Consider the following 26,331-nt stretch of genomic DNA (forward strand, 5'->3'; position numbering starts at 1 on the left):
ATTAAATCTATTAGACAGAAGTCACATTTATTCACTTTTCCACCTCCCAGTCAAATGATGTGGTTCACATCTTTATTAATTCCCTCTCATTTCTATTTACCTGTTCCTTCCTCTCACAGCCACAGCTCTTAGACTTTCCTCTGTCACCAGATTCCTCCCAACTCCCATTTCAGTGTTTATTTTGGTCGCCCGCAGCAAGGATTCGGATAAAAGGATTAACTTATCGTCTACCAGTTTAGAGCTCTTAAACTCAGCCTGACGGCCCCCCTGAAAATTGACAAGATGGATGCCAGAGAGGCTCTATTCAATACACGTTAAATTCATTTCCCCTGTTTATTACACAGAGGGATGCTGATGTTCAAAGCCTGAAGAGTTTTAAGGCTGAAAGATGGAAAAAATACCCACCAAAGCAGCAAATGCACACAGTATGAGCATGTAGGATGTAACCAAAAACTGCGTTTAAGCTCTACTAATCAATTTAAAAAAAATAAGTAATGGACCAAATGACAAATTAGAAAGGGGTCGCTCATATGGAGCCATATAATTATTCTCAGACCATACTACTAATCATCAAATGGGATGATCATGTCACTCTGTGTCTGCTGGATGTGGAAGAAGGCAGCTGTTTGCTAACATATTAGCCATTAACAGCTGTGTCAGGTGAAAATATGTCAGTAAATTATATTTACACGATGATTTTTCTTGGTCAAAGATGTGTTTAGAGTGTGTTATTTCCTAAAAATTTCTAGAATGCATTGCCTGCCTATCTGTTCTTTAGGTAGCTAGTAATTATAATTATCTTACAAATTATCTTTTTTTTTAAGTCTTTCAATTAATTGGTTACTTGCTTAGTCTATTAAAAGTCAAAAATAACTGCCAACCAGTTCCCTCACTGATGTCAACAACAGCAACAGTCCAAAAGGCTAAATTCAATCTACAATGAAACTGTGAGAAAAGTAGCAGATTCTACATTAAAACCAAATGCTTATGTGAATTTGTCACATATGAAACAAATCTCACGATTATCACAGGGTCGTGTGAGATTTCATATTTCACAACATTAGTTTCACGTGGTTTTTCAGAAATAATAATAATCATTCCAACCCTACTGGTGCTGTATTCAATAGTTGAATTTTAAATAAATGAGTGAATTTTCTCATTTATTTTGCAAAACCCTGTCACACATGGTTGGGTGCGCTGTAAGGACTGAATGCAGGTAATGACTGAAACAAACAAACAAACAGGCAGATAAACACACACATGGCAGCAGCAGCAGTGAAGCTGCAGCCCATCACCAACACCCACTCTGTTCCCAGCAGATGTCAGTGTTACATAATGACTCTCTGATGTAACACACACACACACACACTGAGCATGTGTTCACTGGCACCAACAGATGAGGAAACACAGCGAATGATTTCTAGAACAAATGCAGCCAGAACACCTGGAAATTTCAGGTGGTCAGATGTACAATTTGAGGGTGCACTGCGCGGGACAAGCCCTTTGCTTGCAGTGGCTGGACGAAATGATTTTTGTCCACTGGGGGGCAGATGGACTCCAAAACAAACTGAGAGTAACACATCTCTGATGTACTATCAGCTTATGAAGTTGTTATGGCTAACGTGTTAGAAACAGCTGCCTACTTCCATATCTGCAGACACAGAGCAACGGGAAACCCCACATCCCACGTCTCAGTCGTGTTTGTGTCCACCTGATGAATCGAAGTCCAATATTCACTCTCCTGTCCGCTCTGGGTTCGGTCTCCAGCAGCTGCTGAGGGAAACATCTGGCTCTTTAGCTGCTAGATGCTCCGCTATGTTCAGCAGCTGCTCTCCGACCGAGTCTGTCGCCGTTTGCTGGGCAGCTCGTGTTCAGCGGGCTGTGAGGGGTTTTTGGGTTGTTTTTTTCAAACTGAAAAGAAAGCACATTTTCACCTTGCTTTATTTCTAAAATCTGACTGCTAGATTAGTCCATGTTCACTTCAAACAGCCAATGTACTGCGGACAGATGTTAGCTGTAGATAGCTAGCAGTGCAGCTAGGTAGCGGTGTCTGTGGCTTAGGGGCAGAGCGGGTTGTTCACCACCGGAAGGTTGGTGGTTCGAGCCCGACTTACCCCCGCCCGCATGTTGACGTGTACTTGGGCAAGACAAATTAACTAGAAGGTGAAAGTTTGTTTCTGATCAGCAGGTCACTGAGATAAAATCAACCAGCATGTGACACTCTCACCTTGTTCATGTGATGGCAGATAATATTTTGATATGAAAGATAAGACTTCAGGAACATTGTGGCCTGTCAGATGAGGACGTGACTTTGTGCAGGCAGGTGATGTGCACATTCAGCTGATTGAATACTTGATATCACATGTGACAGTGAGGATTAATGAGCGCTGCTCCTTTGTTACTCCCTCTGCGCTTTGAACTATAGCAGCAAAATAACCAACTATTTGGGTTTTTATTCACAGCATTGTGTTATTATGTTTCTAGCTTCTTCTCACGGCTATAAAGTCACTCTGTCAGCTGACAGAACACAGAATCGACTTTAAACGTCTACATATAGTCTTTAAAGACTCTAACTTATAAGATCCAGGGGCCGAATGCATAAAACTGTGTAGATTCACCACTAAAACTGTGTGTACGCACATAGAAATATGCATACACATTCTGTTCGCAGATAAAGCCGTACATATGCCGGATTCAGGACACACGTGCACGAGCCTCATTTCCACTCTACAGTTCGACATAAATGGATGTAGAAACCTCTATTACTGCCGTGCAATATCCTCATTTTAATGCAGTTCATGCACTGTTACTTTATACCCTATTATTATTATCATCAACCGGTAAACCCACTTTGTACTTCACACTTATTTTATTTTATACTTGTACCCACTTGGTACTTAATTTATTTTCTGACCTGTATTATAGTTTTTTTGCTCAGTGCTTCTCTTCCTGTGTGCACTGACGTGACAGTGAGCTGCTGTAGCAAAAGAGTTTCCCCTCGGGGATCAATGAAGTGTTTCTGATTCTGAGAAACGCCCTTAAACATCCGTTACCATACTCCTGCCCACTCTGCCACTCAGCAGAGCTGTCAATGAGAAGAGCGGCAGAGAGGAAGTGCAATTTCACCAATTGTGTTGCATCGCTGAGGCTCTCCAACAGCACCGGTCCAGCTGTCATTACGTGCGACCATTACGCACAGCTGTGGCTATTTGTTTCTAGTTTCTCAGCCATCATTATTAAACGTCAGAAGGATGATCAATGATTCATTTATAGAGCTCATATTGAAACAGGCTTTACAAAGTGCTTCACAATTCAGGATAAAATTAAAGGACTGACGGAGAAATATTGGCTTGATTGTAAATAAAAAGAATGATAAAATTCATCCCTCGTAAATATTTTAAATTTAAGTTCATAAATGTGCCTTCGATTGACATTTTACTGCAAAAATAACAACACAATCAGTGAAATTACCAAACAACCTAAACAAAAATGTTTTACTCAAAGGTTACGTCTCTCACCTTATAGTTCATGTCCACCTCGTCATTTCACTCGCAGCTATCTCTTCAAAACGTGAACGCTGGTCTGAAGTCTGGGGTGCGCACATTCTCACCACACATTCTTCCTTTATAAATACCAGTTTATGTGTGGGAGAAGGTGCACACATGGTTTTTGTGTGTACACATCGGTTATACATCTGGTGAAGATGCTTTTAGCTACTTTGGTCCTGTTCTCTGGAACAACTGTGTCCACAGTCAAAAACAAACAGAGGACTTAGTTACAGTCGGTGTGTCTGTGCATGCTACTTGCTGCTCTATGCATTTCAATATAAAGCACATTCATACTTGTAATGAAATGTATTATATAAATATAATTGCCTTGCCATGAGTATAATAAAAAATACGAAATACAGCTATGCACATGCTGTCTGAAAAAGACAAACCAGTTGTCAGGCAGCGGCATGTTGATGGGCTTGTTGCAAATGTGGAGTAAAGCTATAGGGGAAACAAAGAGAGATTGAATCACACAGAGACATGTTCCCAGTATCTTCAGTCCTTCAGCATCTCGTCTGTCTGCAGAACAGAACAGAGATAACACACACACACTGCACTGTCACAGAGCTGTGTTGACGCCCGAGGCCTCTGCATACACACAAAAATCCTGTCAGTATTGCATGAAAACCTAGTACCTCCAACATGTCACTTATCAGGAAGTATGAAAAGCAGCTTTGTGCATTTACACAAGTATGCAGCGTAAACGTACCTCTAGTCAGGGGGCTTTACCGTACACCTGCCTAAAAACAGCAGCCAGCAGTTTAAAAAAGATCTGGTCCGACTCCAGAGGTCAGAGCGCTGCTCGTGATGGTCAGCTGTATTGCTTCTTTAAGCGGTTTTGTTGGGATAATATGAGGGTCTCATAAGTGACACAGTTTTGCTAAGATCCTCCAGTTTTATTGGTCTAAAACAATCCAACACATCCAAGGAGGGTCAGGGGAGGTCGACTGCAGAGTATTCCGATCCTTTACTTCAGTAAAAGCAAAATAAGAAACTCCATTGCGAGTAAAAGTCCTCCAGTGAAAATGTCAGTCAAGTAAATGTAGCCAATCAGAATCAGAATCAGAAATACGTTATTGATCCCCGAGGGGAACTCGTTCGTTACAGCTGCTCACTGTTATAATACAATATACAATATAATAACCTATAATACAGGGAAGATAAATTAAGTACAAAGTGGATATAAAGTATAAAATTAAAATAAGTGTAAAGTACCAAAGTGGATTTACAGATTGATAAGTATGCACAGTATAATACAATGTAATAAAATAAGTAATAAGTAATAGTGTAATAATGAGTACTGTCAAGTTAAGTGTAGCAGATTAACCAGATTATTAGACGGTGGATATTGCACAGCAGTAATAGAAGTATGAATAAATATCAATAAACAGGGAATATTAAACAGAAAACAGAATATTGCGCAATATTTCAAGTACTGCAGTGATGTTAATGTCCAGTTTAGTGACTTAGGGTCATACAGACTGACACTTAGAGGGCGGAGTTAAAGAGTAGAATAATCCTGTGAGTGTAATAGTGTATGCACTACAGGTCAGGCTTTTCTTAATGGAACAGAAATACCTTTGATCACTCCACAATAGATTTTAGCCATATGGCAATACGACTTCTGGTTCCACTGGGGTTTGATCAGACATGATGATAGAAATCTGGTTCAAAATGTTGCATTTACATCTCAACACATCCACTGACTGATGGTGCAGAACTGCTTTATGACACTTCCTGTTTCAGTTAATTAGCATATGTTGGTGAAGGCAGGATTCAGATCAGACTGTGCTTCATTTATGGAACAAATGCATCCCTTATGGTTACACACAGCATAAACTGACTTCTGGTTCCACTGGGGGTTGAACCCAGGACCTTCTGCGTGTAAAGCAGACGTGATGACCGCTACACTATGGAACCTACATGGAAACTCCCTCTCAATGGCAGCAAAACATAGGAGCTGACTGGATTAGCACTAAGTGCTAATGTGTAATAGTGCTGAACTTTCTAGCAGTTCTAAATGTTTCAAGTAGGTCCCGACACTGTATCACCGGTTTTTCATGGTTATTAAGTCAGATTTTCCTTCATTTATGGAACAAATCCATTCCATTTTATTGCACACCACATCAATTCACTTCTGGTTCCACTGGGGGTTGAACCCAGGACCTTCTGCGTGTAAAGCAGACGTGATAACCACTACACTATGGAACCTCTGTGTGGTGGGTTTTCCTTAGCTATTCTGGGTGTAAATGTGGTCCGAGCACAGAACAGTATTGGCGGGTGGAAAAGTATCCTCATGAGGAAGCTTTTCGGCTTCGCGTACACAGACGCAGTCCTGGGAGCACGGGGCTGCGACGAGCCCGAACCCTCCCTACGCGCTCGCTTGTCAAGTTGCCTTTTGAGACGGGGATGGACTAGACAGTGGCTGATGTCTCCCCTCCTTTGATTGGTCACTTTAAATACAGACCATGACCTTCAGTTGGCTGTTTGGTTTGATCTCTGACACAGTCGAAGACAGCACAACAATAAGACAGAGACCTGGTTCCACTGGGGGTTGAACCCAGGACCTTCTGCGTGTAAAGCAGACGTGATGACCGCTACACTATGGAACCTCTGACAATGTGACATGGCAATCTAATCGAGGCATAAATGTGCTTCTGATGCTAGTTCAGCAGCGAGTTTATTGTTCCCCGGTCCGACTCTAATGCAAAAGATGATTTTTTGTCAACACTCATGTCTGTTGATCATGAGTGACTTCACAGTGAAAATGATTGCTCTGTGTATGAACAGTCCAGCAGTTAACGTAAAAACAAGAAAATAGCCACTTTTTGTTTGTTGGTTAATAGTCAAAACATTTTTTAACAGCATAATTAAAGATCCAGACTGGATTGAAATTCACAATCTAACTTTACCGGGTCTGCTTCTCAGCCACTCGTCTGAACTCTTCATGCTGCATCGAACTCTACATATTATTTCTATGTACAGCACTGTACTGGTGCACTGTACTGTTCGCCATGTGCAGGGCTTTCTGCTCATGTCTGTGCAAGCAGCTTTGAAAAGGCGCATCCATCGGGTCCATATGGGGGCCCTGAGGGCGGGAAGGGGATGGCGTGTGTGTAAGTACGCGTGTGTGTGTGTGGTTTGGTTTTGGAGGGTGCACAGAAGGCCGAGCAGCATGTTTCTCTCTCAGTATGGAATCCAACTGGAGCACCAAGAGGCTCAAACTACCTATTTAATATATTTAATAAGCATGGGAGGGGATGGTGTGATCTGTGTGTGTGTGTGTGTGTGTGTGTGTGTACCGTCCTGCTGCCCCAAATACTCACTAGAGCACCAAATGTCGATTCATCCGCCGCTGAAAATAGTCCCCATCAAACGCACTGTTTCCTCCTGTTTGAGTAACGTTTTTTGAACATTATAAAACGTTCGACGTCAGTAGCAGCAGTGTTATATCCTAACAGTGTTAGCATTGTGTCGACGGGGACCTGGACAGGTGAAGAAAGTGGAGTGACTTCTTTTAGTGGGGACTTTTAGCGACCACAGACACCTTTACAGCAGCGTGTGACTGCTGTGCGGTTGCTTAGTGGTACTTCCCCGGCTCACATACCTGACAAACACAGTGTCTCCAGCTGCTTCAGTTGCAGCAGCAGTGTGTCAGTTGTGTTTGGTTGCTGGTGATAAGCTGCTGCTCTTTCATGTGTCACTGTCTGAGGTGGCAGAGAACGTTACTGTGGTTAGACAGGAAGCGACTACCAGGAGCCCTGTGTCTGAGTGGGTGGGTGTGTTACAGCGGTGTGTTTTTGTTTGTACTCTAAAAGTGTGTGTGCACTGCACTGTTGTCATATATACGACCTATGACTTCAAGTTGGAATTTTAGTCTTAGCTTTTAGTAACTTTCCTCTGAGTTTCCTTTTCGAGCCGCGGTGGAGGGATACATAGGTAGTTGTGTGTAGGTTTGTTGCCAAGACAAAACACTGACGATAAACCTACATTCGACTGCCAGGAGGAAGACCCCCACTTGATTTGTCTAACTCTGCTGAAGTCTCACGCAGTATTAGATTCATCTGGACTTCAGAAATCATCTATACACAAAAGCAAAAGGATTTTGTCCCCCATCACTTACATTGGAGATGTGCTCTGCTTTAATGCCATATGGCTTTAATCAATAGTGGATTCAGCAAAGATTTCTCTGTTTCTTCTTCTGTTCCATTAGCAAAGAAAAACCTGACCCAAACCATGCCGTACCAACATATCCTTAGCAACACTAGCAAAAGACTGCCGTCACGCAGCTGCAGGTCGGAGGTGCTAGTGTTTCCTTCTGGCCGCGCCGTAATAGGTTAGAGTCACTGTGGTTCCATAGTGTAGCGGTCATCACGCCTGCTTTACACGCAGAAGGTCCTGGGTTCAACCCCCAGTGGAACCAGGTCTCTGTCTTATTGTCACGTGATTGAAGTCAATTGTGCGAGTTACTTAAATAAAGTAATTAGTTACAGGTACTAGTTAATCCTCTCAAAAGTAATTACTTCACCAATTGCTGCATATAAAAGTAGTTAGTTACTAGGGATCTCGGAGCTGGCTCCTCCCAGTGGTTGGACCAGCAACTTGCGGCGTGTTAGAGGGTGAATGAGACGTGAAGTTTCTGAAAACTTTAAATGTTGAGAATGATTTCCAAAAAATGTTCCTGATGCTTTAAGCAAAAGGAGAACTCCACTGGTTTTACACCTGACGATCAGTTTACTTGGTCCTGGTTACTCCTCCTCAGCCTGTGAAAACAGGAGGGGAAAAAATAACCCAGATGATGCCATAATGATGTCATCAGGGTTATCTCAGCTTGAGCTTGGAGACTGCGAATAGCATATAACAGAAAGTCTGCTTTACAAACTGGAGGTGTGGAGTTTGAAACACATGGCTGTTTACCAGACAGGAAAGACACTGATGAGTTGCATTATGGGAAATGTAGGATCCAGTGTTATTGAAATCTTTTTAAAATCTGTCTCCTGTGAGTCCCCCAGCTTTATGAAAGTGAAATATCAATTTGCTGTAATGCCCTGTAAAGAGAGGAAACAAGTGGACATGACAGGGCTGTTGTGTTTCACAGTGGAGAAAGTTATTGGTGATGATATTTCACGTCACGATTGTGTAACATTCACACTAAAAACTAAATCCTTGTTAAAACTTTATTCAACACAGGTGCTGCTCAGTGCCGGCAGGTACAGTGGAGATAAAATATTTAGAAGTATGTTAAAATGTACTGGATATATGAATCATTAATATATGCAACTAATGTTAACTAAGATGTTGTTTTTCATTCTTTCTTTTGTAGTTTTATTTAAACCATCTTTCCTGTGTTGTTGTCAGCCTCAGCAGCAGCATTACTCACTTTCTCTTGTCATTTTAAAACAAGTCACCAAAAGTTCACTCACATCTCTCTGTCTAATCCTTAAATCTCATTTTATCTCCACCATCTTAAATCCTCATTTGATGCTGCAGGCGACTGAAGGCAGCGAGAGGAAGGGTGGGGGTTCTTTGTGTCTTTTTGTTTTGAGCTCCCCGATGAGCGGCGCTGAAATGACTTTGGCGGCTGCTGCTAATGCGCTATAATTGGTACGAGGAGCCACTCGCTCTGAACAATTAAGATGTAGGAGCTGTAATCTCTGCTGAGACTCTGAGGAAGACAGATTCTCTCCGTCTATGGTGTTAGCCTGCTGCGTTTTATGTCTTTCAGAGCTTTAAAACAGTTTTCAGACACAGTGAAGCGGCAGAGACTGTAGGTTTTGACAGCACAGGTTGTACCTGCTGCAGCCTGGAGGACTAAACTTTAGTCTTTCTCTTGTCAGTTGTTAGAAAGACAAACTGTCAGCCAGCAGACTGACGCCTGACAGCCTCAGCTTCAGCCCTTTAAAGCTCTTGAAATGTCTTAAATTCACTTTGACAAAGATCGGGTCAAAAAGGGGCCCTGTGGAGTTCTGGTGTCACAAAAACGCATTGTGTGTATGCAAACATGTTGAATGCATTTACTTCCTCATCAAACATTTATAAAGAAGGATTTTGGAACATTTTGAAACTTGCATTGTTTACATCCATGTTTGCTAGCTAGCAGTCGTCTTCTTTCCTGACTTTGGTGGTGCATTGCTGCGTGTCTTGGCTCGGTACCGCCATCAGCTGTTGATTAGCAGAACGGCGTGAAACGGCAGCAGTATTTGTATCGTGTCCCCCGTGTCCTCAGAACCTTCGCTTTTTATTGCGTTACAGATTTGATTTAAAATGCAAATCTGCAGATGCAATGATTTCTACAGGCAGTGATGCGTAATGACAAAGTGGAAACACATTTTTACAACTTTTAGAAAATGTATTAAAAATCTAAACTCCCTCATTTACACAAGTGTTCAGACCCTTTGCTGTGGTAAACAGGTGCAACCGCGCTTTGATTATTGTTGAGAGATCTGTAGAACTTCCACCTGGTCAACTGATAAGACGTGATTTTTTAAGGCCCACACCTGTGTGCAGTATATAAGGTCCCACAGCTCACAGTGGCCGTTAGACCAGAAACCGTGAAGTCAGAGGAACTGAACTCTCTGTAGCTCTACAGTCAAATTGTGTCGAGGCACAGATCTGGTTAAGTGTTTGAAACCATTCCTAAAGCTTTGGATGTTCCCAGGAGCTCAGTCCTCCATCATTGTGAAATAGAAGAAGGTTGGAACCACAAGGACTTTTCCTAGAGCAGGCTGTCCCCCCAAACTCTGTAACCGGGCAAGAATGGTCTGAAATGGCCCAGCCGACACACTATCAGAGAGGAGGACTGAAGATGGCAGTTCACAGATGCCGTCCAACCAAATCCATGTGTCCAAGAAGACTTGAAGCTAAATCCTGTCACGGTATGTAAATGCAAATCTCAGATACAAAAGGATTTTGTCCCCCATCACTTACATTGGAGATGTGCTCTGCTTTAATGCCATATGGCTTTAATCAATAGTGGATTCAGCAAAGATTTCTCTGTTTCTTCTTCTGTTCCATTAGCAAAGAAAAACCTGACCCAAACCATGCCGTACCAACATATCCTTAGCAACACTAGCAAAAAGACTGCCGTCACGCAGCTGCAGGTCGGAGGTGCTAGTGTTTCCTTACGGCCGCGCCGTAATAGGTTAGAGTCACTGTGGTTCCATAGTGTAGCGGTCATCACGTCTGCTTTACACGCAGAAGGTCCTGGGTTCAACCCCCAGTGGAACCAGGTCTCTGTCTTATTGTCACGTGATTGAAGTCAATTGTGCTAGTTACTTAAATAAAGTAATTAGTTACAGGTACTAGTTAATCCTCTCAAAAGTAATTGAATTACGTCACCATGTGAACCAAATCCATGTGTCCAAGAAGACTTGAAGCTAAATCCTGTCTTGAAGCTCGCCTTTACGTCAGCGCACACAGGAAGAGAAGCACTGAGCAAAAAATATAATCCACTATAATACAGGTCAGAAAATAAATGAAGTACCAGGTGGGTATAAGTATAAATTAAAATAAGTGTGAAGTACAAAGTGGGTTTACCGGTTGATGATAATAATACGGTATAAAGTAATAGTGCATGAACTGCCAAGTTAGGTGTAGCTTATTAAGATTATAATGAGACGGAGGATATTGCAAAGCAGTAATAGAGGTATGAATAAATATCAATATCAATAAATAGGGAATTTAAAAGATGTCTTTTCCCTTTGTGATTATGGGTTACTGCATGTAGAATTAATTGACAACAAAGTGAATTGAATCTATTTTAAATTAAATCTATAACACAATACAGTGCAAAAAGTGAAGGGTTCTGAATACTTTGAAGTCTCTGTACAGTACATCCAGTTCTCTCCTCGTGACAGCGCTAAATACAGGATCAGGATCAAACACTGGGAGATATTTAAAAGAATGACGACCACATGAAGAGATTTCCTGGAAAGATCAGTCTTCAGGTCGTCCTGTCACTCTCACATGTGAGCGTTGGTTCAGTTGATCTCTGCGGTCTGACAACAGATCATTGAAGAGCGCCGGCTGTGAGCTGAGTGTTCTTCACTTCTGAAATATGGCAGAAAGTCGAGGCACTCTGTGGTTGGAGAGGGAAACCTCTGAAGTTATTTGAAACAAACAGAACAAAAATAAATCAAAGGGTTTTTGAAATCAAAATAGAAAACATCTAGGTGCAGGGGGAGTTGAATGAAATGACAATGTCACATTAGAATAGAACCAAAGAAGCTTCATTACTGACTCCAGAAATCTCTTCTTGTCGAGGTGAAAAGCCCATAAGCACAGTTTTCTCCACAGTTGCGGGGAGGTTGTGGTGTTGTCTGGTGCCCTGCAATAAAGTGCTGAAATACACGCGTGCATTTTAATAGACTGCAGCTGCAGCTTGTGCAAACACAACTTCATGTTCAGATTCAAAACGCATCTAGAACCTGGCCAGTTCTGACTGAAATACACAACAAAAGCAGACAGCTGACTAAAGAATACATGAGCAGCGTGTGTGTGTGTGTGTGTGTGTGTGTGTGGAGTGAAGGACTGGTGGGAAGAGAGCCAAAGACAGAAGACAGATGAAACGTAGAGTTTGGTTGTTGATGAGTTCACTGTAGTAGAATTCAGTCGGATGTCTTGAGCTCAGCTGGAGATGGTTGTCCGAACCGGTGCTCCGTCCCAGAGAGCTCGTTCTTCAGCATCCTCGAGGCTCAGCCCGCTGTTAGCAAATGTTTCTCCCCTCCATCCATCAGAGCCCCGAGGGATCGGCCTGCTCCTTCTTGTTCATGCCCCCTCCCCGCCACGGTGTGCAGCCCGGTCCGACCCTACAGGGAAGCAGCTTCTAAGTCCCTCATGTGTTTCCTTATGTTGCTGCCTTCTGCTCAGCTCAGCTGATGAATTATGGAGGTGAGGGATGACAGAAACACCCCAGTATTGAGTGCATACTCAATGTTTGATTAGATTTAGAATGCAACAGTAAAATGCAACTGAGACACAGATCAAGAAAATCCTTTGAGGAAAGAGTCATGCTAACGGCTCTGTGAGGCTGTAACTACAGCATGCTAACAATGACAATGCTAACATGCTGATGTTTAGCAGGTATAATGTTTACCATGTTCACCATCTTTGTTTACTTTTGCTAATTAGCAGTAAACACAAAGTCCAGCTGAGGCTGATGGGAATGGCGTTAGTTTTGCAGGTATTTGGTCATAAACCAAAGTGTTGGACAACATTTTTGCCTGCTGGTGGCGCTAGAGGAAAAGTCAGAGGATCATCAAAGTCAGTAAGATTCATCCTCTGGAAACCGTGAATGTCTGAACCAAATTTCAACGCAATCTGGTGTATATTGCTTTGTGGATGTAACAATATGCAGTAAAAAGTCAGTAACAGTGCGTTCACATATACAGATGCAATGAGGCAGGATCTCTCTTGTGATTGGTTGTCTCCGGGTAGTCGCTCCTGTGTGTCAGAAGACATTTGCATAAACTGGAACCTTTCTCAACTTCCCCACATCCCAGAGCTGGGCGCCCTGAGGACTGGTGGGCAGCGGCAGCAGGTTTGAACGCCCTGTGGTGTCTTCAGTGTTTGAGTCTGTATGTGTGAATGGGGTGTAAGGTTTGTTGTATTGTATTATTGAATAATGTTTGTTTTTCTCCACCTGGATTTCTGTTCCAAGCTTTCTTCTCCTCGTCTTACTGACAGATACTGACACACCGACACCCGGCTATAACAGATAAACAACTAGTTCCATGTCTCCAGTCGTCTTCTCCCATTTTTAGCGTCTGGGTTCATTTGAAATAAACACAAGAAAAATAAAAACTGTGTCGTTTGTATAAGCAGTCATAAGAGAAACGAATCTCACTTTAGCCCCCAAATAAAAAGTTGAAATACAAAAGTTAACACAAAAGGAATATACATATGTATACATATAAAAAATGATTCTCTTCTTAAATATCATGAACTTTCACCTCTGCAATCTGGTCGGTCGTGCCGATAGATGGAGCTGCGTCTCATTTGTTTTGTGAAGATGTCAGGTTTATTTTGAAGGAGGGAGATAACATTTTAACATGCCGGTGCATCCTGTGCTGTCATCTGTAACAAGACAGTTAATGTCCCACTTAGTGAATCCCCGGCCGTCCTCTGACAGACCGGCAGTCACAGGCGTCTCCTCTCCTCAGTGAAGCTTTGAATATTTCAGCAGTGAGCTGCAGGTTCTGGGTCACTGTGTCAGTGTGTGATCTGCTGTGATGGACTGAAAGAGGAGCAGGGAGGAGACTGTCTAACTAGACTGAAGAGGAGGAGGAGGAGGAGGAGGGAGGAGAAAGGGAAGTTCACTGAGTAAATCACCAGCTGCTCATCACAGAGCAGCTCGAATGGTGACAGACATTGTTACATATGTGTAAAACAGGAGTCACATCATTGTGACACTAATGCAGCCACAGACTCGCTTCATCTGCGGTCCTAATGTGCTCTGTTTGTGCAAATGCGTGGAATGACACACGGATGGATTACTGAACGGGCCTACTGGGCACAGGGGGGCCCACGGGGCCTCTACGACGACAAAGAGATGCAAAACCACAACGAAGAGACTCCAAACGACAATAAAGAGATGCAAAATGTCTACAAAGAGACGTGAAACAACTACAAGCAAACGCAGATGATTCTCTCCTCAGGTTGTTGTGTTGACTCACATCATTTTCTCTCCACGTCCTGACAGCCTGAAGTATTCTGGCTTTCTGTATTTCTTCGAGCTGAAGCAGCTGCTCCTCCTCCTGCAGCCTGGAGTTGAAAAGGGCAGAGCTGATGAATATTCTAATCTGGCCTAGATTCCATGATAAAGTGTTTGATGACAATGCCTATTATGTCTTTGAATTATGAAGCGTGTGGATCGGGATGCGTGTGTTTGTGTGCAGGCAGGATTAATCTGTGGAGGCTGCTGCAGATAAACGACGTCGCCTCCTGAACTCGGAAACAGAGAGCGAGTGTTTTTCTGCTGATGAGGGTTTATGCAGCCACGTGAAATCAAGTTGGTTTCCAGGTCAGCGTTTGATGATCAATGAAATCAACTGGATCGTTTATTTTTACCTTTTTTTTTACCATTTCTTCTGGAGCGTGAGTGGTCGCATGCACCTCGCTCAGGTTTTCTCAGTAATAACGACGTACACTCAGTGTTTGCACTGAGTCATCTGACAGGAAGCAGATCAGATTAAGAGGGTGTAAAGCTTTAGGTGTGAGTGTTATCTGACAGCATCAGGAACAGATTCAGGCTCAGTGAGGGCGGACGTGCAGCATGTTGTGAAGCTGTAACAGCAGATACTTCACCTCCTCTGAGATATTTACAGAGCTCCACTTTTTGTCTTTAAATGACAAGATTTTCCTCTCCAGAAAAACAACAGGACTAGGTGTTCACACAGATTAAAAGATACTTGTGGTTTATTACGACTTGAATTTTATTTTCATAGTTTTGTCCATCATTGCTGTCACACACTGACATTGAAACCATCAGCCCTTGATTTCACACAGAAGAATCAATTCAAATTGATCCGGATTTAGTAATCCTTTTTTTGCGATCCGTGATCACGTAATCCAGCTTACTTTTGGAGCCAGTTTTTTAAAGCAACATCGGATTGGATCGATCTGATAGGAACTTTAGAGGATCACCAAATCTGGATAACCAGTGCTGGATAACCAGTGCTCAAACAGGATAGGAAATCACAATGTAGAACTATAGATATGTAAAGAGCAACAAGTAGAATAGCCAGTGTGGGGTCAATATAAGTTTATTTTTATTTGAAATGAAAACACACACATTTAAAAAAAACTAAAAACAAGAAAAAACCCCACCCCATCCTCTTCCAGCAGTCCGCTCATCTGAGACCTACAACACAAACACTGCTCATTGCAGAGCAAGATGTGCAATTGAGCGTTTAAATGGAGTTCTTAAGAGGCGCTTTGCATGCCTTAACTACCTGAGAGCGGAACCACAGAAAGCATGCAACATAACCCTTGCCTGCACAACATCGCTACTAAGCGCAATGTCCCTCTCTGTGCTGACAATGATGCACCTGAGCCCCTTGGAGACCCTAACCAACCTCCTGCATTCTGCCAGAACGAGCAAACAGGACGTGCAACAAGGGACGCTATAGTTAGACACTATTTCTGATTTGGATTTGTTTTGGATTTCAAAAATCAGTGATTGCCATTCTTTGCATTTTTTTGGTTATTCTGTAATCATTGCATGCAGCACTAATAAATATTCTAAATACAAAAATTTTGTGATTGTGATGAATATATATATCAATTAGTGACAGAATAAAATGCATTGTTTTTGCTCAATTTTTTTTTTGCTGTTTGGGGGATTATTTTATGAGGCTAAACTCTTTCTACTTTGCTGTAGGCCTATACTGAAAGGCTGACTACGTTAAAGCCTACCTAATCACTGTAGCCTGACGGATGAACAAATAAAATTAAAACCTTATGAATAAATAGGATATCTTGTAAGATACTGCATGATACAAATATAGTATTATTTGATACATTTTTAAAGTTTTCATTACATTTTGGCCATGAAATCCACGCTGAATCCACCCTTCTGATGGGATCAGTTTAATCCAGATTTTTTGGATCAAAGGGATCCAAATCCTACAAAAAAAAACGCAAACTAAAGGTTTGATCCGGATCAAAACCAAGATTGGATTACGTGATCTAATCCGATTATGTAATCCGTTTTTTCTTTTGAAAAACACATTTTCAAGATTTGATCCAATCCGTCATCCAAAATCCTAGTGGATTACTTTTAAAAAACCGGGCCCTGCTGACCATGTAATGTTTCCAACTCTATCGTTTTGAAAGGAGAAGCCTTCAAAAGCATCTTAAATATGCACACTCTGGTTAAATACATGATAATGATAATAGTTTATTATATGAAGTCATAAAAGGCCAAAGCCAACATGTCCCCGGCAAAAAGTCAGCATCGTCACCAGTTGATGGTCCATGTAGAAGACATGGAAATAGCATCGTTCTTGTACTTCAGGGTAGAGCTAGTTAGCGTTGGTATTATTGCACAGGATTATACACGAAATTCAATGTGTCACACACTACTGGTTATACACGAAATTGTAATTAAAATGTTATTTCATTGTGTCATAACCCAGTTTGGCTGCTTCGTATTGAAAAACGGCCTTGGTCAAGCAAGACAGGTTAGATTTGTGCCTTATTGTTCGTATATTCAAACAGTATGCTTCACTTTTACAAGAGAAAAGGAGAAACCATGTGTTTGGCGAATATATCAGTCTGGTAAACAGTATTCCTGCTAAACAGCACCATATTAGCATTGTCTTTGTGAAGATGTTAGCATTTAGCTCAAAGCACCTCTGTAAGTACAGCCTCACAGAGCTGTTAGCATGGCTGTAGACTCTCAGTCTTGTTCTAACGTGTCACCTGTAAGTTAACGATGTGCCCCGCGCCTTTGAACGTACAGCTACCTTACCACTGTAGGTAAACCAAATTTTCTCATTTTAACAAGGGGCTGGCTTGTTTTCTGTTCAGAAACCTGCTCCATTTTCCTTCCCATTATGACCTTGAAACAAAAACGTGCCAACTGGCATGAATCGCCTTCTGTGGCCCCCAGGGGACAGTCGTTGTGTTCCCGAGTGCTTATAAGTAAAATGTAAAGAGGGTGACATGCAAAAAGGTTACTCCAATCCATCAAGGTCATTTTTTCTGTTAAAATTGTTCCACTGTTTTTATGAAACTATTTCCTGGACAGTTTGAGGACAAACTGCTGTCAGTCACAATCACAAAGATGTTTATTTTCCACTTCAACACCACATTGTCCTTTTTGTCCTTCAGGAGTCAGCTGGAGGTAAACTGACAATTTAAAAGTGATTCCTCAGAGCTGAAGGAGCAGCAGTAGTTTTTCTTCCTGGTGTTCACACTCCAGCGAAAAACCATTAAATGCGACCAGAAATAAGCCAGAAAGGAAATAAACAAATCCTTCTCTGCTCTTAAACACCCCGAGACAGTTAAACTCACCATGGATTCGACTGGAGCAGTTCAAACTGTAACACAAGGGTCCCACTCTTTGTCTTTCAGTTTCTCTTTACCTCCGTACCTTCCAGTTTAGTTCAGGTTTTAATATGGAAGTTCATCAAAAACACAAATCTGAGCTTTAATCAAACAGAAAGTGAAGATGTGATGGCGAGTGGGGGCAGAATCATGAGAGAATCAGTGTTTTTGTCTGAAAAGAGGAATTGTGTCTGCAGATGTGAGCGAACAGTAGCTTCCTCTGCTGTTTATCTTCACAGCTGCTCTTTTCTATGAAAAATGCAATTTTGCAAAAGTGTGTTGGTATTGACGTCTGTTGGACATGAATAATAATGTTCAGCTTGTCATAAACTACAACGTCTTCATGCCTGTTATTTTTGATTATTGTTGGTCTCATGTTTAGCCGGCGCTGACTGTCACTTTCACAGGTAAAAATGACAGATTTCACAGCCTGCAGGTCATATCACCTGTCACTAAGTAATGTCTGAACTCAACCAAAGATCAACTGTGAGGGAAGAAGCTCCACTCTGTAACACCACTGTACAACCAGAGTGTACTGAGTGTTTCTGTAGTTCCAACAATATGAGGGAGCGGGTCCCCTTCCACGGAGGTCGCCATGTTGCACCGCCATGTTTCTACAGTAGCCCAGAACGGACAAACCAAACACTGGCTCCAGATAGAGCCGTTCTCACTTTTCACGAGTTTCGCGGCCACCGTAGTTTGTCCCACACGCTTGGAAGGGGAGGGCGAGGCGAGCGGTGTTCAAATGGCTGCAACAGGACTGTCAGTATTTTGATCAAGTTGCTCCTGAAAAATAAGATTTAGTAGCTACAGCTGTTATTTCAATGTGTCAGATACATATTTAATCAACATTTCATATCTTCTGCTTCTTTTGGATGAATTAAGTTCTATCTTATCGCATTTTAAGGTTGTAGTTTGAGTGTGCGCTGGGCAGCTGTGCCATTTAGGTAAATATGAGTATCAGATCAGGCTCTGCATCAGTAGATAATCAAGATTGAAGGACTCGGATCAAGGCCAAACTTGATGGGGACATCCCTAGGCTGCAAAAATAAATGTATGTAGTTTTTGCACTAACAACCAGATATGGCCTTCACTTTCTCCAGAGCTCAGACAAAAAGGGAATTTATACTGTAAAAAAAAGCTGCTCATTAAATCCAGTGGAGAAATGAAAGACTGCATAAAACATGTAAAAACAATAAATATTATTAGAGGCTTTAAAAAGTTCTGTTGGCCTCAGGAGACTGAAATCTCAGGTGACTGGAAGGACTGAACAAGGAGACGCAGCACTGCATGTCTGCCTCCACAGGCTGTGATGGAACATCCTGTCGTGTGTGTGTGTGTGTGTGTGTGTGTGTGTGTGTGATGGCAGACGACCAGATGGCTGATGGGAGGAGACTTGACAGAAGAGCTGAATTGCACCAGAGGGGGAGAGCTGAATGGAAAAACATACTTAGTGCACGTCCTTAACCTCAGGATTTGATCTATGTTTTAAAAGATCTGATTTTTAAAAAAAATCTATAATACAGACATTTGCATTAAAATCTAGTTTTAAAAATCATTTTGCAGCTCAAACACTTCATCAGACTTTATCAGACTGGAGTAAAAGTTGAGGATCACCATGATGCTTTTTCCTGCTGCTCTGATCCCGAGACAATTCATCGCGGTGGATTAAAAAAAACAAACATCTAAAAGCAATAAGTAGTCATGTTTGGGGTTTTTGTCCTGTTATTTCCTGTTATATTTTGAAGTGTTCTCCTCTCCTTGTGTGTCTTGTTGTTTTACTTCCTGTCTTTGTTTGCTTTTCCCTCCAGTTTTAATTGTTTGCCCTGCCTTAATTAGTTGCACCTGTGTCTTGTTGTCTCCCCTACCTGAGTGTATTTAGTCTGTGTTCTATCTTTGTCTTTCTTTCCTTCGGATCGTCGTTGTATGTTGCTGTCAAGCGTCGTGGGTTGGTGTTCTGTGGAGTCTTTGACTCCCGGTACCTGGCCTGTCTGTGGATTTGGGATTTTCCTGCTCACCATTGGACTTGTTTTTCGGTTTTGACTGCTTACCTGCTGTGTATCATCACCAGCTTTGGTTGCTCGTCTGGGTCTGGGTCTGGTTCCTGGCATTCCCTGTTTCCCAGCTGGACCAACGACAACATAAGTGTCATAAGCCCCTTTCTGCGAGTGTCACGGTACGTGTATTCGTCCCGACCCGTACAGGACGTCTGGTTCAGTATGCGACTTCCTCTGTTCAGTACGCCCTGTGAAACAAGGGACGCTCACCCGCACTCCTCACTCATCAACTTTATCATTTAATAAAGAGCAAATTGTTGCTGTGGTGTTAAAAACCACGTATCTTTAAAAAGTCACATTTCATGAGCGAAGGACAAAACATGTTTCAGAAATTGTAAAAGGGTTTTAAATTTTCTCAACTAGGTTTGTGTCGTGTTAAGTGTTACAGAAATGTTAGCGGTCCGTCGTTGTACAGTTGCTGTTTTAACTGTTAAAAGTGATTTGAGTGTTTATTCAGACGAGACCGACTTGTTAATTTGTCGTCACATTTAAGTAACGAGCTGCTGAAAGGGATCATAGCTCATAACTTCTCAAACAACCCCCGATGCCCAGTGTGTTCAAACAGCCAATCAAAAATCCCTCCACTGTGCAACGATGTGGAATTCTGTGTTAAAGAGGAGAAATGTTCTCAATTTTCAGAAGCACTATCTCTTAATTGTCTCTCTTCACTGTTTTGTGACACATTCATTTTTAAATTAACATTATGCTACAGTAACACTGCAGTACTCTACATGTAACTACGCTGCGCAGAGAAAATCGTTATGCTGCCTGCACAAATTGTCATTTATGATCTGCACTTGCCTGATTTCTTTCTTTCTCGCCGTCAGTATTGAAATGCAAAAAGACACACGGACATTTCGCTGATGGACACAGACTCGCTGTTAAAGCACAGACTTGAAATGATTGTCATCTCACACACACACACTGTGACCTCATCCAGATGGGCTGAGCGAGCAGTGCATCACCAGAGGAGCGAGTCACTGTGGCCCCGACAGATTTTGGCTCCAGGACCGTCTCCCACCCCCCGCGACCTTCTGGAGAGCAGCCAGACGACGAGCTGTGTCACTCTGCTGCTGTGTGTCAACATTTAGCCCAAAATATCAATGTCACATTATGTCTGATAATACACAGATGTCTGTCTTTATTTTTAAAGCCCAGTAGCACAAATCTGCCTCAAGGGGCTTTACAGAACATTAGTTTAGTTAGTTTGGTGTGAAATGTGAAGGACTGACTTACGAAGATGGAACTTGGAATAAGACACAAATCTGCAGACTGTCCAGATGTTTCTGTCCTCATTGTTTCACCAACTTTTTTGATGTGATGAAATTTCATCATTTGGACCAGCCAATTATGTGACGTCATAAGGGAAGTACAGTCAAGAGGAGTTTTCATGTCCTGGTTTTGCTCAGGACGGTTGTACGATCACAAAGATGATGTGAGGATTAGAAGTATTGTGTATTGACATTATAGCACTATTTACATTAAAGTAATGTTTAATTACCTTGAAGGACAGACTGTGACTGATGTAAGGTGTCCATATTTGTTTGGTTTTAAGGCATTTTTGTATTGTTAAGCACCACTTTGGCTTTATCGGAGCTTTAAGTTGTAATTAGGACTTGGATGTTGATGTGAACGCTATTTGAGGTGGAAATCGCTTAATTACCGTAACTCCAATATGACATGAATGCAGTCGAACAGTACCGCCACCCAATCACAGAAGTAGTTTAGTTTTTGAATAATGCTGCAACCAGTCTGTCATCAGTGCTGGTGTGGAGCGCGACACTGGATCCAGACCTCTAAATCGCTGCCCTCGTCGTGTTTTTTGATGATTAAAGCGGGTCTGGCGTTGTGCTCATTGGCGTCTGTTTCCCCAGCTGATAAAACAACTGAGCTGACCAGAACTGTGTAGGTGGGGGTACGAACAGAGACGTCCTCTCCCTGTGCCAGAGCCAGAAAATGGTGACAAGCGTGGATGAGACTGACGCAGCTGCACAGGATGTACCAGCCCTCACTGAGCACGCCACCACCATCGATTTTGACCTATCATGCTTACCGTAGTTACCGTAGTCTGTGTGCAAATGGCTTTTGTATGTTGTGGATGGTTAAAACTATAAAAATAAGTGGTTTAGAGACTGTGGTGAAACTGGGAGTGTGTTTGCAACTTGTTTAGCAGTCAGTCAGGCGGCCCTCGGTGTTCTGCTCTAAGGCTTCATGTGCATTGACAGGACGTGTTAGCTGCCATAGTTTGTAGAGAGAGTAGAAGTCCTGATGTCACTATCACGCTTGCCTCTGTTCCACTAGCTTCTGTAACTCCCAACAATCTCTTATTCAGCATTTCTTTATTTGGTCTTTCTGAAACAATGAAGCTTGTTCCTGAGGTTTACTGTCCATATTCTAAGATAAATCGGCTCCCTGACAGTGGCTGCTATTAGAAATCGGAACCTCCGTGATCTTAACAAAGTAAAACAACAAAACTGCACCTCCCATTAAAAAAGGATTGTCATCGTAAGTTGCTTTCATCCATCCGTCCATCCATTTTCTGCCGCTTATCCAGAGCGGGTCGCGGGAGCAGCAGGCTAAGCAAGGTAGTGCAGACGTCCCTCTCCCCAGCAACATCTTCCAGCTCCTCTTGGGGGATCCAGAGGCATTCCCAAGCCAGATGAGAGATATAATCTCTCCAGCGTGTTCTGGGTCTCCCCCGGGGTTTCCTCCCAGTTGGACATGCCCGGAAAACCTCCAACGGAAGGCACCCAGGAGGATCCTGATCAGATGCTGAACCACCTCAACTGGCTCCTTTCAACCCGAAGGAGCAGCGGCTCTCCTCCGAGCTCCTTACCCGTCCATATCTGCAATATTCACCAAAGCTCTCTAAAGTCATTTTTACAACTTTTTAGCTGTAATCTCTGCTGTCTAAAAACGTCTACACTGTTCTGTCCTGCTGTTATTGCAGACATGTCTGAACTACCTGCCACCCCTCGACTCACCCAATATTACACGAGAGGGTGTGCAAGCGCAGAGGTCCCTGAGCATCACTGAAGTGCCGATAATGACGTTAAAGCTCACCCTCGAGTGGAATATTGGGATTATACAACAGTTACCAACACAATGAAAGATATAATCAACATGTATTCACACTGTTTTTTTTTTTTGCTAGTGTTATCTCCGTTTTCCTGGAAACACATGGGGTCTGACTAATAACTGGGAAACTCCTATGTAATGAAACCTAGTTTACTGCTCCAGCAGGTAGGCCGACCCGACCCGGCAACAGAGACGATTTCTAGTCTCCGTTGAGTCTGCCAGCCAGCTTGAGCTGATGCTCTCCAGAGATCGGGGTTTTTCCCAAACTGAATAAATACCTCACATATAAACACAATGCTAACTCAATCTTGTTGTAACTAAGACATGTTTTTTTTGTATGGACAGATTTGGCTACTACAGCTGCGAACTTCACGTGTTTTTAAGCTAGTTCAAACATTCCCAGTGACTGCAGAGCGTTGTAAAGTCCAAATTTTTTGAAAACAGACAGATGTAATAATTTTCCAAAAGTCACAACATGTTTTTATCTAATGAAATATTCTGCTTCCCTCCGTGTTTGCTGGCGTTTAGCCTTTCAGAAACAACATTTTCACTGCGGTCACAAAACGGTTTGCTCTCCGGCTTTCCGAACAGGAGGCAGCACCTGGCGGAGTCATGTTGTTCGTGATGAGCAGGTGCGCTGTTGTGCTGATTTGAGCACGTTCTAAATGTCTAGTTGACCAATCGGATTGCTTGGTTGGAACTACTTGTTGTATTATAAACAACGGTATTAGATAGTTCTTTAACAATCTACCGGCCTCATCTAAACATATGAAGCGAGCCACACGACACGCTGTTGAGGTTTTGTTCAAGGCTGGATTTTTGGTTATCATCACAAATGTCAGTGGGATTTTTAATGAGGTTTTCTTACTTCTGGAACAGAAGCTGGAAGCTTGCCATATATCCACAGTAACACTTTCCACATGATCTGCCGCTGAAAATGATGATCGCGTCTCTTGTTTTCTGTGTTGCAGGTTTGTCAGCAGCTGTGAAGAAGACACACACATGTAAGTTCACTGTTTCTTACTCTTTGTCATCAGCTGTCCGTTGGGGAGCTGGAAAGCACCACCAGGTCTGGTTAACTCTGAGTTGGTGGGGGTTTTGTTGTCACACTGGTGCTTGTGGTCTATCTGGCCACTAAGACAGGGATGGTTGCTCGTGGGTTTTGGGGTGAAAGAGGCTTTAAGATGCTGGTTGAGTGCAGGAGCTGGACTGAGCCTGTCTGTTTTACATGCCTCTGGTTGCTAATTAGGAAAGCGTCTGATTGTTTAGGATATGAATGTGTTGAGGTGAGTAATCTGTTGATGAACAGGCAGAGATGGTTGTCATAGATGGATGTTGTCATTTGAATAATTATTATTAATTATGTGTCATCTGACTAGGGATGGGATGATATACCATTTTATTGTGGATTGGGATAAAAAGCATTCAGGATAAGTTGATCATGGTGAATTTTCATTAATCGGTATCGACTTGAAAAGCCCGATGGACTTTATATTTGTTAAAGGATAATTCCTGTATTTCCTAAGTCAGGGGTAAATGATATATACTGATGCAGTTGATGAAACTGTTGTCTGTACAGAGAAGAGAAAAATAGAGCCTGATTTCAAAAATACAGGAATTATCATGTAAGAAAGAACAGACTCGCACATGTTGCTATCCTGTATTTATGCAGGGGACTTGACAAACAAGACTGTTTGTTAGTTTTTCACTAAAAGGTGTGTGTCCTCTCTGTGATGCAATAAAACTATTTGTTTCTTAACAAAATGTAAGTGATTCCAGCATGTTTTGGTGCCGTTTTAAGCATATTTTGATGATTATGGGGATGATATCGTGAATCACAATTATTTTGGCCGGGATAATCGTGAAAGTTTTACACATCTGACACACAGTTCCCAACTGTGCTCTACTGACTATATAAAAGTTTTGTACAGGCTGTTTAGATAAATCCTACAGAAAAAGGCTTTATTTTAACTTGTGTCTGTCTTTCCCCCTCCTCTCCGCTCTGCTGGATAAATGAATACCAAACATGCTCAGCACCTTCAGCTTTTGACTTGTATGTGTCAAGATGTTGAGATCTGTCTCCAGTTTTGATTGATCCTACTTCTTAGGTAGGAAGTACTTTATAATGAAAACTGATGACTGAGGTCTGTGGAGTAATTAAGACGCGGTTTCTCGAAAGACACATTGCTGTTGAGTTTTTCAGACACTTCAAGCACCACAAACGAAGTTCCATTCACCACGATTGTATTGGGGGTGATAAAGCAAAGCTCTCTGCAGAGCAGATACCACTAGAGACAGCCATTTGAAATATTTATGTTTGTAATTTGGATGAACGGACCCTTTAGGGGAAGGTGGTCTCAGCTGATCTGAAACAGTCACTAGATGAGTTTTTAATGCAGTCTTTGTCTCTGTGGTGCACTGGAAGTTTCTTTTTTCCACATTAAAACATGCGAGTGTGCAGGATAGATGAGGATAGATGTGTGGCGGGGCCTGCTGCCAGAGCTGAGTCTCTCTCATTAGAGCTGATAAGGATGGATAAAGACCGTGAGATCCTCCTGCGGTCGACTGTGTGTGGGACGATCGGAGGGAGAAACACTCATCCTTCAGGCTCTGCGGAGGCATTTTCCAAACACCTCGTAACGTGCTGCTGTGAATCTATTGACTGGGTGTGAAGGGGGGGGGGCGCTTCGCCGCAAGCCGACAAGCCTTTTGAAGCGTAAATCGTCCCCCTGTTCTGCCAATTTGGAGGAAGAATGAAGCTCCTGCTGCTCCTCAGTTTCCTCTCTGTGCTGGCAGGAGTCGCTCTCGCCTGCAGCCCTCACGTCTTCAGCACGCTGAGATTTCTTCTGCCCGGCTGTTTTCAGGCAGCTTAATCGTTTTCAACGATGCTCCGCCGCTCAGTCCGGATTTGTTTTGAGAAGCGGAGTGGGATGTTGAGTGAAGTGCTCTGTTGGCTCGAGCTGCACTTCAGTCCTTTCAGTTCTGATATGAAATGAAAGAAAGTTTACCTCTGCTGCTCTTTGCTAATGATACGAGTTTAGAATTTGATCCATTAAAATACGCCCGGCCCTGATACTGAGCGTTAGGATCAGCTCAGGAGATCTCTAGTTTCCGTTATATCAAATTACATTTTCGGTATTATTTGTGGGCTGCACTTTTTATGTCACGTGGTTGTCATTGTCCTATTGATTGGCTGCAGAATGTCTCAACTCATATGAGCCGGTCAGAGAAGGAAGAGGCAGGCTACAGACTGGTTTAGTTTGTTTGCTTTATACTGTATCGTAACCAAACTGAAACCCATGATGGCCTGTGAGCCATCGGCGCGTGGTTTGGCCCGGCTCGAGTGAAACGACGAGTCGAACTCGACAGCAAATCGATAGCCGTTGTTCAGAAGCTGAGACAGTGTTTCACTGTTAGCAGAAACTTCTGGGTTTTAGACAAACCACACAAAATATACACGACTGAGAATCTTTTAGTTTGTTCCTGCGATTTTTCGCCTTCATGCCGTTTTGTGCTGAGTCGACTTCCTCCAGGCTGAGGATGGAGGACAGTTTGCTTCTGTGTTTTTAGAAAGACCCGCACAACATCCGTAGGTG

General features: G+C 42.6%; 1 protein-coding gene, 1 long non-coding RNA gene and 5 other non-coding genes across 7 annotated transcripts in view; 4 read left to right on the top strand and 3 right to left on the bottom strand.

Annotated features, from left to right (window-relative positions):
* The window catches only part of LOC122877103 (nuclear receptor ROR-alpha A-like), a 104,173-nt gene that overhangs the window by 42,843 nt on the left and 34,999 nt on the right, over positions 1-26,331 (top strand). Inside the window, exon 2 of the mRNA XM_044198209.1 lies at positions 23,707-23,739. Coding sequence (XP_044054144.1) covers positions 23,707-23,739 — 33 coding nt within the window. The remainder of the gene's footprint in view (positions 1-23,706; positions 23,740-26,331) is intronic.
* trnav-uac lies at positions 5,399-5,471 on the bottom strand. Its single transcript has one exon. It is a non-coding gene; the product is annotated as a tRNA-Val (tRNA).
* On the bottom strand, positions 5,690-5,762 carry trnav-uac. The gene has a single exon. It is a non-coding gene; the product is annotated as a tRNA-Val (tRNA).
* On the bottom strand, positions 6,091-6,163 carry trnav-uac. Its single transcript has one exon. It is a non-coding gene; the product is annotated as a tRNA-Val (tRNA).
* On the top strand, positions 7,902-7,974 carry trnav-uac. Its single transcript has one exon. It is a non-coding gene; the product is annotated as a tRNA-Val (tRNA).
* On the top strand, positions 10,707-10,779 carry trnav-uac. The gene has a single exon. It is a non-coding gene; the product is annotated as a tRNA-Val (tRNA).
* LOC122877123 lies at positions 19,511-22,463 on the top strand. Its single transcript, XR_006378191.1, has 2 exons — positions 19,511-19,776; positions 20,485-22,463. It is a non-coding gene; the product is annotated as an uncharacterized LOC122877123 (long non-coding RNA).

The sequence above is a fragment of the Siniperca chuatsi genome, linkage group LG1, assembly GCF_020085105.1.
Source record: "Siniperca chuatsi isolate FFG_IHB_CAS linkage group LG1, ASM2008510v1, whole genome shotgun sequence".
NCBI classification, from domain to species: Eukaryota; Metazoa; Chordata; class Actinopteri; order Centrarchiformes; family Sinipercidae; genus Siniperca; species Siniperca chuatsi.